The 12,685-nt window shown below is 31.1% G+C and overlaps 1 protein-coding gene across 1 annotated transcript; it reads left to right on the forward strand.

Moving 5' to 3' along the window:
• The first annotated feature begins 9,325 nt into the window (after positions 1-9,325).
• Positions 9,326-12,000, forward strand: LOC149536860 (peroxidase 21-like). The gene is made up of 4 exons (XM_089805317.1): positions 9,326-9,617; positions 9,867-10,055; positions 10,545-10,710; positions 11,286-12,000. Exons 1-4 carry the CDS (start codon positions 9,384-9,386, stop codon positions 11,687-11,689), a joined length of 993 nt encoding a protein of 330 aa, XP_089661443.1. The 5' UTR covers positions 9,326-9,383; the 3' UTR covers positions 11,690-12,000.
• The last annotated feature ends 685 nt before the right edge of the window (positions 12,001-12,685 follow it).

The following is a 12,685-nucleotide window of genomic DNA, read 5'->3' on the forward strand; positions in this document are numbered from 1 at the left end:
CTCTAGAGATTTCATAAGGTCTTCAATCCCCCAAGTATTGGAAACCTGTATCTTATAGTGATCCTAGATTAATTGCTCTAGAATCAATACATAATCTCCAAGTGAATTATTTCCAATAGTGAATGGATAGAGGTGAATTTAAAGCTAGACGTGGATTGCCCAACTCATGCCTAACATGAAAAGTGAATGTTGACGTGCAAGCAATATCAAATGAATTCCAGCTTTTGTTGTTTATAACCCATATTGAAGTTTTGTCAATCAGATCGTCAGAGATCTATTTCAATAGTTTTTTTTTTTTTTTGTTGATTGCAACCCATATTAAAGTTTAGTCAATCAAGTCGTCAGAGATCTATTTCAATAGTTTTGAATAAATTTGTACATACCTTTTGGCCCAACGTGCAGACCTGAAATCCATGCCATTCTTTATCTCACCCGGATTCTTCCGGAACATGTTAACAAACTAGCATTGACAAAATAAATTTATAAGATAAGACAGAATGAAGCAAGCAATTTAAAATGACGAATTATTATAATATTTTTTTTGTCGAACCATTTATAGTAAACAGTCAAAACATACAATAATAGATGGGTATAAATCAATATACAAACACCATTGCAGAACAGCATAAATGCAGTATTATGTATAACCATTAATGTGATGCAGAAGCTGCTGACACAAAAATTAACCCGCCATCAATCACGAAACAACTAGCAGAGGCATGTAGTCAAACAAAAGAAATGGAACAGAAAAACAACATTTACTACTACAAAACACAATTGTAAAGTTCGAGTTCCTCCGCAATGGAGGGTCTTCATTTGCTTTGATAGTTGTGGCATTGAATGTTTGGTTTAAAAAACTCTTTTGGTGCATAGAGAAGACAGTTACGGTTAAACATTCAATTGATGATTGCGTATGGCTGAGTTTCTCTACTTAGGCTATGTGTTTTGTAAAACTATTTGAAAATACCAATAAATTGAAAAGAGTGCAAGGTAGATATTACTTTATAATAAGTTTTTTTTTTTCCTTTGAAGAAGTCAAGCCCATATTTATGCATCTTGTTTCATTTAGATATGATAATTCACAAATTTTCTTTATTCTTCTATGTATTTTCTACATATTCAACAAGGTGATCTAATAATTAAAAAACAGATGGAATTGGAGCCTTAGATATATGAGAAGGAGAGTGATAGAGCCTTAGATAAAATTTATTAGCACTTCCATTATAATTATTACGGTACCTTTCAATTAGAAGGAATGCATGATCTTCCTTTCTTATAGTAAAGTTAAGATCCTTCTCTTTTTTTTCACTAGTTTATTTTCATTTGTTTTCAATCCATTAATGATTAGAGTTCTCTTTAAGTTTAGCTCAATATATTTTTTCTATTTATGCCTAAATATACTTAGGCTACATGGGAGAATATTGAATGGGAGATGATAAATACACCTAAATGCATCTAAGATATTGGGATCATATAGTCTATCTTTTCCTTTATTTGAACGTTACATGTGAACTAGGGGGCTTATAGAGAATATTATTGAAGTCCATTTTTTATTTTTATTTATTTTTTAGAACTTCAATTTTTTTCTTCTACCTAACGTTGCATTCTTCTTTGTGACCAATTGTTGTGACACAAATAAACTTTGAGCTAAATCTAAAGTTATAGGTGTAAGGAGAATGTGAGTTATAGATGAAGCAAAAGCAACCATGTGTTCAAATGATCAATATATGAGTTGGTTGATTGGATGATCAATTTGAGAGGAGAACACACGTGTGGAAGAAAACCTACTTTTTTTAATGCTACAATGATGATGGGAAATGTTGACAAAAGAAGGGATCAAACGTGATTCTATGCATCATTTTAGATAGGCTATTTATGGAATCTTCTTTCTAGGTTTGTTTCTCAACAACTCTAGTTCTACATGGATTTCTGGTATAATTCCCTTGCATGAAGGTTGAGTCAAGATGTTAGTTTACACAATCAATAATGCTCCTTTACTTTCATTTTGAATTTAATTATGTCTGCCTTTTACATCAATATTTTGGATCATGCTCTATGATCTATTAGTAAGGTGTAGGAGTAGAAAAAAGGTGTAATTGTAGACTCAAAAGGTTCATTTAATAAGAGGGAAAGGAAGGGGAAGAGAAGAATTAACCTTCAAAAAGATGAAGAGAAATGCTAAACAAAGAGAAAAGAGAATATTAAATATAAAAGATAAAGCCTTGATTGTGGAACAAATGTATATAAAATGAAGAGAAAGGAAAATATAAAATATCCACCAAGAAAAACATAAATAGAGTGAAATAGAAAAAAATGAAACATAGAAATATGAACTTATAAAAATTATAAGAGATAACCTAATAAAAAAGAAAGAAAAAAGAAAAAAAAAATGCAAGATGTTAGAAAAATCTAAAGATGACATGAACCAAAATAACAAAGGAAAAGTAGAAAGCTAAATAAAAAAAGAAAAAAGAAAGAAAAAAGGTAAAATAATAGAAAAAATGAAGAAACAAAATTCGGGTACCTAGTACCTACTACCAAAGAATAGTAGAAAGCGAAATGTAAAGTAAGAAATAAAGAAAAAAGGTAAAAGGTAAAACAATAGAAGAAAGGAAGAATCAAAATGAGGGGAATTTGAAAAATAGATAATAGAAGAAGTAAGGAAAAAATAGAATGACAAACAATACTGTCTAGCATATAAATCTAAATGCTTAAATACCTTTTATTATATAAACAATAGAGGTTTTATCTTAAGTTCATGCCCTTGGTTAAAAATTTAGTGTATCAAATGACAATTTGAAATAAAGGAGGGATGAAAATTTATTCAAGCTAAAAGAGAAACAAGTACAAACAAAGAAAGGGCATCAAACAACCCTGTCAAGATCAACCAAGTGATCAAGTTGATGGGACAAGCCCATTGGAAGTTGAGTTTTATCAACAATGTTCCAATTACACACATGGTCAGAAGCCCACTTCACCAAACAATTAGCAACACTATTCCATTCCCTAGGAATAGGAGTGAAATTAATAGACTCTAAAGAAGTACACAAATTATGAATCTGGTCCACAATCAAAGCTAACTTCCAACTAAAAACTTCAGAATGTTGCTGATTCAATAGACGTATCACCACTTGTGAATCAAATTCACAGATAAGCCTTCTTCAACCAAGGTCACAAGCATTCTTCACAGCATACAAAATAGCTATGGCCTCCATCACGTTGTTAGTGTGATGATCTTTATAAATAGAAAACACAAACTGGACATCCCCCTTCCTATCTCTAACAACACCACCAATGCCAACAGGGCCTGTTTTTCCCTTGGAAGACCCATCCATGTTGATTTTACGAATACCCTATGGAGGGGCACTCTACTTTCCCACCCTATTTATCTTTCACAAGGGATGTATGCACATCTTTCTTAGTAGATTTCCATGTGAGGGGGGAATATTCAGATGATTATTGAAAATATCCTCCCTTGGTTCCATGGCCTCAGAAATGTCACATTTTGCAAAAATAGTTTCCCCCAAAGAATGGACAATTTTCCACCATAAGTGAGGAACCTCTAAAAACTCATCCTTAAAGATACAACGGTTCCTTTCCAACCAGTTATGCCAAATAATAAAGGAGGGTCCAAGAGTCCAGGCAACTTGAAGAAATGAAGTCTTGATAGGAGCCTTACCCCAGCGAGCAAAGAATTCCACCAGTGAGGAAACATGCCAAACATGATTGGTTCCACACATTCCACCAAGAGTGCCAAATATGTTTGCTAAAAGAGCATTGGAAAAAGAGATGAGAGATATTTTCTTCACTAGTCCAGCATAGAACACACATTGAGGGTCCTTGGAAGCCATAGTTGCATAAATTATCCCATGTGAAACATTAGCTATGGACCACCAACCACATAAAAAAATTACATTTGGGCCAAGAAAACTTGTAGTAGACTTACTTCCACCAATGCATCTGAATATCTCCCAATGTCTGTCGAAGAAGCTCAACATATCTTGCAGACACTAAAAATTTTCCGGACAAATCTTCATTGTCCCAAGCAAGAACATCATTACCAACCAAATTAGTACACTCACGAGATTGCAAAATCTAAAACAACTCCTTCCTATCCTCACCAGATCCTCCTGGAGGCCATTCAGAAGGATGTTTAAATACAATTAATGGTATCTTAATGTAGAATAACAATGTTCTTGAATTGAAGTGCAATACTTTGATATTCTAGATTATAAATTGTCACAAACATTTTTGACATTTTTTTAGGATGGTATCAAATTTTTAAAGCTATTAGTTATCAAATTCTCTATTAATATTGCATCAAAAAGATGGGTTGTAGCATATAACCATTACATGCCAATACAAAGAGATCTATTTGGATGATTTTTGGCTATGTATGACAATGGGGAAACAAAAGTGAGTTGTGACATATACCATTGCATACAATTTTGTATTAATATTGCATTAAAAATATGGGATGTGACAGGAAAACATTATTTATAGAAGAACATATCATTTTAATATTTTCTAGCAAAGTGAACATAAATGAGAGACAAAATGTGGGTCTTAAGGAACCCATTTTTTAAAATTTAGGACTAACGATCTCAAATTATTATTATAATGCTCAAATTTTGAAGACAAAGAAAAACACAACATTATATTAGGTATGGCCTCTCTTAATGTTAATTTCTTTTTTTAAAAAAATTTCAAACATTTTCCTTTAAATTTGCACATCGTACTCTATGCTAAAAGTTATTTCATAGCTTTAGTTTCATTTTAAGGGAGAAGTTTGATATGAACTATGCAAACTATTTGAATGACAACAAACAAGGTTCAAATATAAAATATAATCATGGAATATTTTCATAAGAGGTTTATGCAAACACCTATATCACAAAGTTTTTCTTTTCAACACACATGAAAGATGATTTAAATAATTGAACTTTTGTTCTCAATATATAACTTGAGCATGCAATTTGAAACAATCTACAATTTTGTGTGAGATAACTATTTATAAATATAATGAAAAAGGAAAAATGAACAAGTGCCACATAGTGGTGTGTACTTGCCATTATAGTAATAGTAAATTATAATTAGTTTGTGATATAATAAAACTTAATTTTTATATTTGACAATTAATGTATTCAAATTCAAATTAATATTGTTAAATAATCTTCAAAATTATTAATTTAAGTAAAGCAAATAGAAATTTAATATATATTTTAAATTATTGCTCACCAACTTTATCTAAAAACTTGGTCTATTAGCTGATTGTGAAAAGTTTTAAATTAATTTCAACTTAATATTTACTTTCTTTCTTCATTCTCTATTTTAAATTAAAAAAAATTACTTTAGTATTTACTGTAACACTCCCAATATTATTAAATAATAATATTTTTTTATGTGGCCGAGAATCAATATTTTTTACTCTTTTGGGTCCACTCTTTATTTTTAGTACTTTTCGGCTTATTGCCATTTTGTAATCCTTCAGGAAGTTTCCCTGAAGCCCTTTATAAGGCCTTCTTGTAAGTTGTTTTAGGCATGCAATTTGGATTATTTTCTTTGTACTACGAATTCTTGTCGGAGTTCTCTATTGTTCGCCATTTCGGAAGTGAAAGATCTTCCCTACTTGGCTTTCCAGTTTCGATGGGATTCAACCCTCACCCTATTTCATGGCCTCTAATACTTTGTTTGGATTTGACAATTTGGAGCACCATCTTTGTTTGTGAGTGTTAATTGGAGAATATTGGTACTTAATATCTATTCATGCTTAGCATTTATTTGATGGAGTCATGTTCTAATATTATTTGCATATGAGTTTGTATGCTCTTTCCAATTTATGTACAATACCCAACGTACTCCTCCATCCACCTCCCTCCGTGCCTCTCCCTCCAATCATACTCCTCCATCCGTACTTCTCCCTCCATCTGCCATACTACCTCCCTCCATTCGTACTCCTCCATCCACCTCCCTCTGTACCTCTCCTTCCAATCATACTCCTCTATCTGTACTCCTCCCTCCATTCATACTCCTCCCTCTATTTGTTGTACTACCTCCCTCCATTTGTACTCCTCCATCCATCCATACTTACCCCAACATCTGTCGTACTATCCATCTATACTCCTCCCTCCATTTGTACCTTCCCCCTCAATTTGTACTCCTCCATCCATCCATACTTACCCCAACATCTGTCGTACTATCCATCTATACTCCTCCCTCCATCTGTACCTTCCCCTCCATTTGTACTCCTCCCTCCATCTGTCATTCATACTACTCGCCTTCTGTACTCCTCCATACACTTCCATATTCCATACGTTTCCATTCCCTTCAAACTTCAATTTTGATCTTCCACTACCAACCATTGTGCTAGGGTCCTCTTCACCCCACAGTTCATATATTCCTCTGTATTCACAAAAAAATTGATGTACAGTCTTTTATCCACTGCCTCTTTGTGCAGACAAGGGACGTTACATTTACTTAAGTGATTATATTAGCTTTCAAAGAAGTTTTAATTGAGATAAGATTAAAAACAATTTTTTGCATTTAAAGTAAACTACTTTGTAATTGAGTGGAAAGTAAACTATTTCGTAATCAAATTTCTACCATATTTAATTATGAATTCTTAGTTTTAATCTATTTATTTTCTTTTACTCATTTTGATTATACTTAAAATATGAAGAAATATTATTTAACAAAATAGAAAGATAAGAGTAAGTAGTTATTCTTCCAAAATTAAATACAAATCATGAATGTTTGGTTTTAACTTTAACAATTGATCACTATAGATATGAAATTTAAAGTCTATGTCTTTAGTATTTAGAAAGTTAAATAACTTATTACTATATATTAATAGTTATATTTTCATTTTACTCTCTATAATGGATGAAAGGACAAACCATAATTGTTATGTTTATTATAATCAATATTTGTCTATATTGTGTTGTATAATGAATTAATAGTTCCAGATGGGCTAACCCCAACATGACTTGAGTGGAATTTAATTTATTAAAATTCATTATAAAGAGTTTATTTTATTTCTTTTATTTTCCTTGTTGTGGTTTTTACATTAGTTTTAAAATGAAATATTAAGAAAGTATTTTAGGTTGATTATTTAGTCACATAAATTATTATAGAAATATTAATTGATTGTTTATTTTAATTTTTTCGAAGTGTGGTAATTTTTTTAAATTGTAAAGTTCATGTAATAGAAAATAGTTCTTTTAAGCTACGATATTAGTAAAATTTGAAAATTGAAATTTAAGAATGTACACATTGTCCATGTCATTAAATTCTCAAGCTCTTGGGAAAAAAAGGTTCCTATAACACAATATAGACTCATCCAATCATATAATTTGTATTATATATACAAGTTGTAAATAAATTAGAAAAATTTAAATATGTTTCAATGATATCAAAATAGTTTTTTATGATTAGTTCAAGAATGGAATAAAGTGAATGTAATAGTAGAAAATACATAAATATTGGTCTGACATTTAAAATATAATGACTAGTTATGGTAGAACATAGATCTAATTTAAATAATTTTGAATTAAAAAATTTAAGTTTTAGATTCATATATCTAAAAGTAATAGATTAATTGTATTTTCACATATTTAAACAACACGAACGATTACTTTCAGAAAACAAGTATAAAAGAATAATATATTAAACACAAAATAAATCAACATATATATTATACAAAATTCAAATTTGTGTCCGAAAAAATTACATATATTAACAAATATATAGAAACAACCCATAAATTAAACCGAAATATACAAATATTATCTTACCTAAAAAACTATCTTTGTTTTCTTCGCTCTTATTAAAAATGAAGAAAAATAAACCTCAAATTTAATGCAATTAATTTCTTAAATGTTAAAAAAATAGGAAATCAAACCAATGACGTGATGCATTTTAATTGGTACCAAATTACCAATAATTATAACTATTAAAATATGTTCGAAAGTGCTTGATAATGCTTATTTGGTCAATTCTTCTTATCCTACTTGATAAATAATCACGTGGAGTCAGATCATAGATTGGCTAAAGATTTGTTTACCCTATAATATCTGTTTTTAAATATTCTTCTCTATAATACTTTTTATGTTCTTACTCAGCATTGTAAATGAATTGTATCTGTTGGCATAATTTTTTGAACAAAATTTGACCATCTACATTATTAAGTTATATTTTCAAAAATATTCAAGTAAAAGTAATATTTAATGAAAAATAAATAAATAAAAAATTATATTTTCAAAAATGAAAAATATTATTATAGTTAAAAAGAATGTGTTTTTATTCATCTAGCTTAAAATTAACTAGAGAAAAAAATGAATTTGAGAGAAAATAATAATTGAGATTGCTTATGTGTCACTGTTCACATTACTTGTTGTAGGTTTTATATTTGAGACTTAAGAGCAAGGGCCCCACATAATGCTTGCCATGATCTATTTTCCATTATTTAAATCTAGCAATAATGGAGCCTTTTAACTAGTTAGTACAAATGATGGGACACTTAAAGTGTGAGAGTTTTTTAAAGAGTTGAATTTAAAAGCAAACTATTTTGTAAATGAAGAATGTAGACAATTATGATAATAAAAATGTATTAAAAGATATAATATATTTGTAAAATAAGTTAGATATTTTAATAAAGTTAATAGTTATAATTAATTATTAGTATAAATATAAGTTTTTAACTATATTAAAATAAAATAAAATTTTAAAACAAAAATTAGATTAAAGATCTTATGGGTTTTGTGTCTATTTATTTTATACATTAACTTTCAAATAAACTATTTCTATTGATCTATAAGAATTGTTAAATAGAAAGAAATGATGGATCATACTCAAGGTCAATGCTGATAAACTCGCACACAATCTTATCCACAAGCCTGAATAAAATAAAAAGAAATGTTCAAGTGAAGCTACTACTATAATTGATTCCTAATATCTTGTGATGAGCTTTTATAATGATTGCAAAGCCTACTAAAGAAATAATCCAATAAAACTTGAATAATAGAGCTTGAATCTTACTAAGAATCTGTATTAACTAAATAGTAAACTAGCAATCTATATTAGCTAAATAGTAAACTTGAATAATGTAATATCTATTAATAGAGAATACCAACAAAAATTAACTGCATAAAAAAACAATTTAGAAACTGTGATCTTGTGAGATTTGGGGGCATTTACGCAACCATGGAATCATGTTTGGTACGGCGGCTCTGTGTCTTTACCCATATTTCCATCCGGTCAATATCGAGGGCTCGGCCCGTCCTAATCCCTTGCGTGTACACTTCATTTGATATCATACTCCACTGCTTTTAAATACACAGCAATCGGCTAGGGGAAGAAAAGCCAAGCAAAGTGGTGAAAAGACAATGGCGAGCAAGACCAGTGTCTGTTTTAGAGTTGGAACACTCGCAGTGATTGCGATTGCATTGTGGGCAGAGATTTCATGGGCTCAGAGCAGCGGGCTGAAGAGCAACTTCTATGCAGCATCATGCCCAAGAGCAGAGGAGATTGTGAAGGAGCAAGTGTTTAATTTGTATCAAGAACATGGCAATACTGCCGTTTCCTGGCTCAGAGCTATTTTCCATGATTGTATGGTCCAGGTATGCAACTTTGATTAAAATTCAAAAACTTAAAAATAAAAATTTTCAACATTTGTTATCTGACATCTATGTTTTCAATAGAAAATTGAGAAAAAAACTTTTTTTTTCTGAAGATATGAAAAAAAAAGTTGAACTTTTGATACATTCTGTCTGATTCATGATATCAATCTCTTTGACTCTAGATTATGTTTCCTTAAAGATAATTTGTTGTGAATTGGAGTTTAATTTTGTGTTGCTATCTGAATGCAGTCTTGTGATGCTTCAGTGCTGCTGGATACGAGCGGAAGTGTGGAGTCTGAGAAGCCATCTGACAGAAACTTTGGAATGAGGAATTTCAAGTATGTCAATACAATCAAGAATGCTCTTGAGAAGGAATGCCCTGGTATAGTCTCCTGTGCTGACATTGTTGCTCTTTCTGCCAGAGATGGAGCCGTCATGGTTAGTGAACACTATTTAATCTTTCATTTGGGTTTGTTTTGAAATGGCTAATCTCTTCTAATCTATCCAAGAACTCCTGAATGGATAAAAGTATTAATCACCAAGATTAAATGTACAAATGTATGTAAAAGAGATCATTTTTCTTTTTTTGTGTGATTGTATGATCAATCTGGTATTTCTATTGTGTGTTAAGTTTAAGGAGGTTCGAATTTAAGATTTTCACTTTTCAGATAAGAGGCTTACAATTTATCATTTTATTAAATTGTATTATTGTGAAAGTGACCAATTTTTCTTTTGTTGTGTGAAATTTAGATGTATGTTGTGTGATCAATCTGGTATCTCTTTCATGTATTAAGTTCGAGTAGACTTGAATCTAAGGTTTCTAAGATAAGAGGCTCACAATTTACCATTGTATTATTGTATTGCAAGCTCTTCCTTGCTTCACTGGGTGATTTTACCTCTATCTGAACTGATAATTTTTTCTCGCAGTTGGGAGGGCCTCGTGTAGAATTGAAAACAGGGAGGAGAGACAGCAAGAAGAGCAGCGCAGCAGTGGTGGACAAATACATTCCACTCCACAATGACAGTGTCTCAACTGTTCTATCACGATTTGGTGCCATGGGAATCGATGCAGAAGGAGTTGTTGCTCTTTTAGGTTTGTTTTCATCTTCTCAACTTTTCATGGAATATGATGGACTACAAGCGAAATAGGCATATGTAATTTCTTAAAATTTTGAATTCTTCATTTGGATACACCAAATCAGAATTGGAATACAAAGTAAAATAGGAATACATATTCCAATTTTGACCCACAAATGAGGTTTTGCAATTCCATCCAAATAGGTGTTATTGGAATACGTATTCCTATTCCAATTTTATTTATTTTAGAAAACATAAATTTTGGGGTTCGTGAATTCCCCATCAAATATTCACTGAACCAAACAGAGAACAGGAATACGTAGCCCCATTTTCTATTCCAAAATAAGTATTCCAGAATAGCTATTCCTATTCCCCTATTCCTATTCCCGTAGCCAAACGGACCCTAAACTCTAACAATAGGAGATTGATTCTATCCATACCACAGACTCTCTAGAAGATTGACTTTGCTAATTTGTGCTTAAGAGTTGAAAGTGTTTTAACATTGTTAAGTTTTATATCTAAGTGTTTTAACATTATAAGCTTTCTGTAAATCAGATCTTAATTTTATCATGATGGGTTGTTCTGAAACAGGGGCACACACAGTTGGAAGAACACACTGTGGGAACCTTGTACACAGGCTGTACCCAAAAGTGGATCCAACTCTGAATGCAGAATATGCAGTGTATTTGAAAGGTCGCTGCCCAACAACAAATCCAGATCCAGAAGCAGTAGTCTATGCACGTAATGATCGTGGGACTCCAATGAAGTTTGATAACAATTATTACAAAAATCTGATGAAGAATAAGGGCCTTCTTGTGGTAGATCAGGAGCTGCTTTTGGACCCCAGAACATCTCCTTATGTGAAAAAGATGGCCCATGACAACAACTATTTCTTTTCTCAGTTCTCAAGAGCACTTACAATCCTCTCTGAGAACAATCCTCTAACTGAAAACAATGGCGAAATCAGGAAAGACTGTCGCTTTGTCAATGTTTAAATTACTAAAAGGCTTAAACATCACACACTAAGACTTGATTTCTAAGTAATTTCTTCCTTACTGTGTGATTTTTTACATCACCCTCATGTTAAACAGTTGCATAGTGATGTTTAAATCACCCTCATGTTAAACAGTTGCATAGTGTGTGGATAATGGATTCGAGGTATGCAAGTAAATAATTGTGCGACTAGGGAAGATAATGGATCCCTCAGACTATTATCAATTTCTACCGTATTGTAATATGTTTCCACTGTGGATTGTAACGTCTGTCAACTAATAATCAATCATTGAAGATAATATTCCGTGATAAAGTTACTTCGACAGCGAGGTTTTGGACCCATATCTGCGTGACATGTGAAGCTTATAAGTTGAACTATGTTTCATCTGGATAAAGTTGGCATACTTTCCCGATCGGGCTTGACAGCCAAAGATATTTCATACAATCAATTTATAGTTTTAAAAATAAATAATTAAACAATTCAATTCTTCTTTTTATATGAGATGAGGTTCCTATTTGTAAGAAGTTTTTATTGAATGTGATGAGGTCTTTGATTGTGATCTCACAAACCATTCTAAAAGCACTTATAGAAATATTATTTAGATTTTTTAATTTTCATGCATAATAATATATTGAATTAATGTAATGTTACATATAGTTTATTATATATTAAACTTATAATCCTTGTTTCATGAATAAGGGTTCACAAGAATACATTTTTCATGAGAATTAATGGAATACTTTACACTAATTCTAATTGCATATATCTAATGATCATGGAGGTGAAGCATTAGACCTTTCTATGATTTGAATTTTTTTTTAAGGTCCTGATTTAATTTCTTTGAGATCAATTCAAGCTTCATAAGATTGACTTGATGAGCAAGGATGAATCATGACCCACACAAATAATATACATAAATAATGACAACTATATTTTTACATGTTCCCTTACTGATTTAAAAATTTCCTAATAACAGTACTAAGAATTACCTAAGAGG

Source organism: Cupressus sempervirens, chromosome 10 (genome assembly GCF_028749045.1).
Source record: "Cupressus sempervirens isolate cs-2001-9-10 chromosome 10, ASM2874904v1, whole genome shotgun sequence".
Classification (NCBI taxonomy): domain Eukaryota; kingdom Viridiplantae; phylum Streptophyta; class Pinopsida; order Cupressales; family Cupressaceae; genus Cupressus; species Cupressus sempervirens.

Excerpts from the sequence above, each read along its gene's own strand:
- LOC149536860 (XM_089805317.1), top strand. The coding sequence starts at position 9,384 with ATGGCGAGCAAGACCAGTGTCTGTTTTAGAGTTGGAACACTCGCAGTG. Across the intron at positions 9,618-9,866 it reads TCCATGATTGTATGGTCCAG|TCTTGTGATGCTTCAGTGCT; the intron begins GTATGCAACTTT and ends ATCTGAATGCAG. Across the intron at positions 10,056-10,544 it reads CCAGAGATGGAGCCGTCATG|TTGGGAGGGCCTCGTGTAGA; the intron begins GTTAGTGAACAC and ends TTTTTCTCGCAG.